Source organism: Wolffia australiana, chromosome 1, assembly GCF_029677425.1.
Source record: "Wolffia australiana isolate 7733 chromosome 1, ASM2967742v1".
NCBI classification, from domain to species: Eukaryota; Viridiplantae; Streptophyta; class Magnoliopsida; order Alismatales; family Araceae; genus Wolffia; species Wolffia australiana.
The window spans coordinates 8,163,526-8,169,778 of record NC_135835.1 but is presented as its reverse complement, the minus strand read 5'-3'; the positions used below and the strand labels follow the sequence as shown (position 1 = coordinate 8,169,778).

The following is a 6,253-nucleotide window of genomic DNA, read 5'->3' as shown; positions in this document are numbered from 1 at the left end:
AGTTAACTAATTGGATCTACAAATTACCTCTACAATTCCCAAGTTTCTTTGTCCCTCAGCTCCAGAAGATACTCGAGCATTCATAAAATTGCCAGCCTATTCTGGGCTATGTTATCAGATGAATTGGAATGGATATGCGTACCTGATTCAATGCTGGACAAACCATCCACCTGTTGACAGATTATGGTACTCTGCAAGTGGGAGCATGACAATAACCTGAAGCCTCCTGCGAAGCAATCCAGACCCTTTCTCTGTGGTTTCTTAATTCTCATCTTAAATTAAAAGTCTTGGGAGAATGGGACTCTTGACCTTTACCTCACATTCGAACATGGTTTTTTAAGTTGTGTAATTTGAGTGACCACTTATAAAGATAAGGAAAATCCCACTAAAAACCCCAAAACCTCTGGTTAAATAAATTTCAAAACAAAGATAATGCCATAACATAGTGTCATAAAAATTCTTCGTACATCTGAAGAGCTGTTTCTAGGAACTAGAAGTACAACTCCTTCAACGCCAGTTAAAAAGTATCCCACTCGGCTTTGCCCCCTGATATGAACTCTTGGCCAGGGCAAAGCACATTAAATATTAAAAACTCTAACAATCCTCCAAATTATTTATCTCTCCTCCATTGCTCCCCAACTGATATGCCTCGGGAGAAAAAAATCAACAGTGAGAGGATGCGGAGGCAGCCAAGCACATTGAATTTCAATGACTGAATCCGTAGAAAATCTTAAGATTCTTGAGAATTAGTCAGAATCTGAAATCGGGGACTACATCCATTGCCCAAGCGAATTTCGCAAGAAGCGATTTGTTGAATATCTGCATAAGTTTAGATCCAAATGAGAAAACCGAATATTTGAAATGCAATGCTTTACGACCGATCTATCAAGAACAACTAACCTTTTCAATGGGTACTTCATTCCGTTTGCACCAGGCGACAGATATCCTGGGATCCAGATAGTTGATCTTTGATGTGCCCAGGGCAACAGTCTTTAGATCCTCTTTCAGTTTTCTTTCTAATTCTATTTTTTCCATTTTCGAATCCAGCTGCGAGATCTTCTTCTCTAACCTGCAGATTAAACCAAAAATCTCCATCCAATCAAATTTTCCAAGCATTCAATTAGTAAAAATCAAGGTGATTATTGTAGACTAGAAATTACGCTTCATTAAATTAGCCAAACCAAGGGGTTTATTGTTAAGTAGTAAATCTCTCAACCAAGCAAAATTTGGAACCATTTAATTTGTAAAATAAGGGAATCATTGAAAAGCAGAAAATTTTGAACAAATAAATTGCTAAAATAAGATGATTATTGGTAGGTAAAATGTACTTCTGAACCAAGCAAGATTCGGAAGCATTGATTTAATAAATAAGAAGAGATTATTACGCTTCAGTCGACAGATTCCTCTTCGTCTTTCCATCAGAATCCTTCAGAGGAGGCTTCCCCTTTCTTGCCCTGCTCAGATCCGCCTCCAACTCCTCCCTTTGGTTCTGGTTAACAACAAATGGGCCAGAACATTTGACTTTAGATGACTTCAAAATTAAAAAATTTCAAGGAGAATGTGCTTACTTTCAAATCTTCCAACTTGTCGTTGAGTCTCGACATTTGGGCATCGTGGGACTTCGACACACTTCTTTGATGGTTACAGATGATTGCAACCTGACAATTTTCATGTATATAAATTTAGGAGGTTAATTATCTAGGTTGATGAGGGTATTCATGGCTTCGGTAAAGGGAATATTCCATTTGACCTCTTTGTTTGCATGCTGGTAAACAGCAAGCTTCTCTGGCACTGTACCGGGCTTGCTTTCTTCATTCAACTGTGGGCGATGAAATATTAGAAAAAAAACAAATTTCCAAGTAGAAACATGAATAATATTTAGTATCACGACCGTACAATAAGTTTACACAACTGCAGCGATAATAAATTCATTGCCTTAATAAATGATTCGAGTGATACTTATACTTCAACTAGAAGTGTCGCTGGAAGAGAAAACAAAAAGCACTCCGCATGATCTTCATTCGCTGGTCGGCATGAGGAATTTAACAAGCGTAGATAAAAAATTTAAACGGAGGCTAGAAAAAAACGTTTTCTCCACCAAAAATACATGGCCTTAAATGGGGACCTCAGAAGCATACAAAAATTAAACATATGTAATAGATTGAATACGTTGATTATCAAGGGTTAAGAATTTAACTGGGCCTAAAGCTGATTTAATCTACATCACTCATAACATATTTTATTTCCATGGGCCAAACAAGACAAATTTTATACAGAATATACACATTAATGATCCATAACTTACCATCTCATCTAACGTAATAGATGCATTATAAGTACGGAAAACTTTGGCGGTAAGACCCGGCATAAGCTCCTTGAGATGGGCATTAAGCTTGCTGGTGTCCAGCATATGAAACAACGGATCTGAACCCTCCTTTTTCTTACCTGATCAAGAGATAAATTCATTTTACAACAACAATAATAAAGCTTGATCAACAATGACAGTATAAGAAACCCTCGAACCATTTTGATTTTTCATTCGAAGCTCTCCAACTGCTTTGTAGACAGCTGGCTCTACTTCCACGGTGTTGAAGTACCGGATGGAATCCTTACCAAGAAAGTCAAACTGGAGAGAGAACAAAGTTCAACCAAAAATCCAAATATCCATCAGGGCATCAGAGAAAACTTTATTTCACCTGTAACTTATTCGGAGGGACTAACATAACATTTTCCACTTTCAGAGTACAGCAGCCAACAGTGTCAGCCTCTTCACCTTCCTCCTGGAAAAGGGAAATGAAACTAGTTACTTAGTTCATTATAATAATCCGGACAAAAGCCAAATTGAAGAGTCCTGGGTATACCTTTTCGTTTCCTGCCCTAAGTGCAAGCTTATCAATGAGATATGTCGCCACGGCTACTTGTTTTTTTGTATCATCTTTATTTGTAAAGTCTCTCGTATAGTTTCTCCTGATGCTCTGGATGTAATCCTGTGGTAACAAGAAATGACTGTATGAAAATCGGGAAAATGCAAGCAAGAGAAGCATTTTCTTAAAAGCATTTTTTTACCTTCAGCTTTCGGGCTTTTTCATACTTCTCCTTGTCGCTTTGGCCCTTCAAAGAGCTGCTGGCAGCCAGGAAGACATATTTCATTTCCTTAATATTGATGGGATCATTCCAGTACGCTAGCCATGTCACAGTGTTATCATGCCGAATCTCTTTCCACCTGGCAAGGAAATTGCCTGAGCATGAGTAGCTCAATTAAAATCGAATCAAGGAGGAGGTCGTACTTTTCACCAGGAATGGGGCACTCTGGTATCGGGGCATCCTTCCCAATGTTGATTGTAATATCACGGGGGCGAATGCGTCTTTTCAGCTTCCCCATCTGTGTTAAATTTAAGAAACAAAACAGAGGTCAAGAACGCCACAAAAAGGATAAGGATATAATAAGTGATAACCTTTGGATGTTCACCGCGTCCTCTAAATAATCCGGGAGGTTCAACTCTGAAATTTCCAACCTGAGATATTATTTAAGAGGAAAGATAAATAATGATCACAAGTGAGTAATGTTCTACGAATGAGATGTAAATGTGAACGGCATAAAAAAAAAGGTATAAAGCTCTCACTTAGACCAGTGGGTAAGTTGATGAAGAATAAAAATAATTATAATTATAGACATATTTCAATCTAGAGCTCGATTTCCTGACTTTTTTGCGGAATATTCTATTTGAGAGAAAAAAGGATTTGTACAATGATGAAATATGGATATAAGGTACACGTGATGCAGGCATGATGCAAAAACCACAGAAATGAAAAGGAAAATTTCTCCAAGATTACATAAAACAAGAATTTGAAACATAAATCACAGAAGTCGCTCGTTATTCACAACATGACACTCTTATGAAGTTTGTAAAGAAAATAAAGAAATACTCTCAGAATTTTCAGACACTAGGGAACTAGGAGGCATCATTAATCATTAGCATTTTATAAAATCATAATTGTGCAAATAGCCCAATCGATACAATGAAATCATAACCCTAGCGCTCCCAACATAAAAAAGGCCTGAGCCAGGAGACACCTTTTCCTTGATGCCATCAACAATGGCCCACATATATTTCTCTTCTTGCTTCAGTTTCTCTTCTTTGAGTGCCTTTTTCTCCTGAGGACAGCAACAAAAAGATTGAGGACACTAAAGTAAGGGAAAGATCAATGACCGTGCGCTTAAACTGAATAATAAAATGTATTTTAAATGGCTCCTACGCATTTCCAATATTTCTGGATACAAAACGACAAACAAAGTGGAACTTAAATTGAATTATTCCCAGATGTTCCACGAATCAGAAAAGTTTTTAAACAGTTCTCGATATCATTTCCACCCAATTTCACAGAAGATTATACTTGTAATTAAATAGAAGTATTGAAAAACCATTTCTGGTGGGCAGCGACACTTACTTCAGTAGTCATTTGCTTCTTCTTTTCCTTTTCCTTCAGACTCCATTCATAGATAGGCGTGAAGTCACACAACTCAAACTGCTTAATGACATGATTCGGTCCCAGAATCGCTTTCCAGTCCCTCATAAAGTTATCTATGAAAGTCTTCTTCGTAGCATACTCAGTTTCTTTCATAACCGCAAACATTGTGGCCACCTTTTAACAGAAATTAGAAAAAAAAAGACACGTGGCAAGAATTTCAGGATCCAATAAAAAAGAAAGAGAACAAAACACATAGAGCAGAGTTAATATTTTTAAAGAGAACATTCTTTCTAGGTGTAACTTAAAGTTATGAAGTCAAAGAAGATTCAGATTGATGTGAGGAAAAATTTATACCTCCTCCTCTTCTGGCGTCAAATCGACAGGCTTTCCATTATACAGGATCTTAACACCATGAGGTTTATAAGGTGGCGGGAATATAACACCACAGTGTTCAAGAGTAGTCCATTTCTGACCTTCTCCAGACCCAGGAGGCAACTTGAACGACCCGGATGCCTTAGAATTCTTCAGGGGCTTTTTTATTACTTTCCCCTTCTTAACCGATGTCGCCTTCACTTTCGTCACAACTTTCTTAGACGAAGGCGTCTTTTGCTTTGAGGCCAAGTTCTTTGTTCTCTGGGAAATTGGAATGTAGTCGTCCTCGTTATCGTCATTGTCATCATCATCAGGCTTCACCTCCTCCTTGACAGCAGAAGCTTCACGTTTAACTTTGGCAGGGGTGTTCTCCAAGGGTTTTGGCTTCTTATTTGACGACTGATTTGCCTTTGCAGCATTGCTGAGGGGCCTCTTGTTAGACCCATTCTGTTGAAACCTAGAAGCCAGAGGTTTTTCATCTTCTGAATCCTCAGCTTCTTCTTTGACATCTACTGACGACTTCTGAGACAGTTTCTGAACAGTTTTTGCACCGCTCCTCTGCCCCGAAGAAGAAGCAGGAGCAACTCTAAAGCTTAACGGTTTTTCATCTTCTGAATCATCCGAGTGTTTAGCTACAACAGTCGGCTTGATTGAAGCTTTGCTACCCTGAGAAATCCTGAAACTCAAAGGTTTATCATCTTCAGAGTCATCTGACTCCGGCGCGGTGCCATTATGCTTTACTGCCCCATTGTTTGAAGGGACTTTCAGCAGAGAAGATGGAGCCACTCTTCCAGACATGGAGTTTGAAGAGGACGAAATAACCCTTTTCCCACTTGTAGGAGACTGTTGAGATGTTTGCTTCTTTAGGGCAGAGTTTGGCAGGCTCGGCTTGGAAATCGAACTTCTCCTCTTGAAAAAGATTTGCTGATCTTCATCATCATCGTCATCAGGCATATTCTTGTACACAGATTCAGGTCCAGCCATGTTTTTCCCGGTTTTTCTCCGGCATGTAGCTCGAAACTATTACTGCAACCGAATCAAGGAAAATAAACATCACATATCCATGAAATAAATAACACTTTTTTACTGAACCTTAAAAAGATAATGGCCTCAAATTAACACAAACAAGGAAAAAAAACAGAGTTCCCACCGTAAAATTAGGTTTTTGCAATGATCCTAGAATACCAAAAATGGAGAAAAAATGGGGATGCCTCCGCTTACATAGGGTTACCGACGAGACCAGCGAGGAAAATTTGACGAGAAAACGAAATCTCGAAGAAGAGAAGTGATCGAAATCTTCTTCCGAGCAATTTCCCTCGGTCGAATCGCAGCTGCTCTGCCCCTTCTCTCGAGCCCTTTCTTTCTCTCTGGTTTTGCCAGAGAGAAGAAGAGCCCCCGGACAAGATGGCAA

At 38.8% G+C, this 6,253-nt stretch overlaps 1 protein-coding gene across 1 annotated transcript; it reads right to left on the bottom strand.

The window, feature by feature from the left end:
* Positions 1-416: 416 nt before the first annotated feature.
* Positions 417-6,253, bottom strand: LOC144704476 (DNA topoisomerase 1 alpha-like). Its single transcript, XM_078576919.1, has 16 exons — positions 6,064-6,253; positions 4,825-5,868; positions 4,450-4,644; positions 4,076-4,156; positions 3,456-3,515; positions 3,288-3,382; positions 3,067-3,223; positions 2,862-2,987; positions 2,697-2,780; positions 2,524-2,626; positions 2,306-2,445; positions 1,751-1,819; positions 1,569-1,658; positions 1,386-1,489; positions 901-1,069; positions 417-819 (listed from the first exon to the last, which is right to left on the bottom strand). The coding sequence occupies exons 2-16, from the start codon at positions 5,824-5,826 to the stop codon at positions 751-753; spliced, it is 2,544 nt and encodes an 847-aa protein (XP_078433045.1). The 5' UTR covers positions 5,827-5,868; positions 6,064-6,253; the 3' UTR covers positions 417-750.

What these genes read in the sequence shown, in the direction of transcription:
- LOC144704476 (XM_078576919.1), bottom strand. Translation starts at nt 5,826, where the DNA reads ATGGCTGGACCTGAATCTGTGTACAAGAATATGCCTGATGACGATGAT. An exon ending in AGAAGCAAATGACTACTGAA is followed by an intron (nt 4,157 to 4,449) that starts GTAAGTGTCGCT and finishes TGCTGTCCTCAG; the next exon opens with GAGAAAAAGGCACTCAAAGA. An exon ending in CTATTACGTTAGATGAGATG is followed by an intron (nt 1,820 to 2,305) that starts GTAAGTTATGGA and finishes CATCGCCCACAG; the next exon opens with TTGAATGAAGAAAGCAAGCC.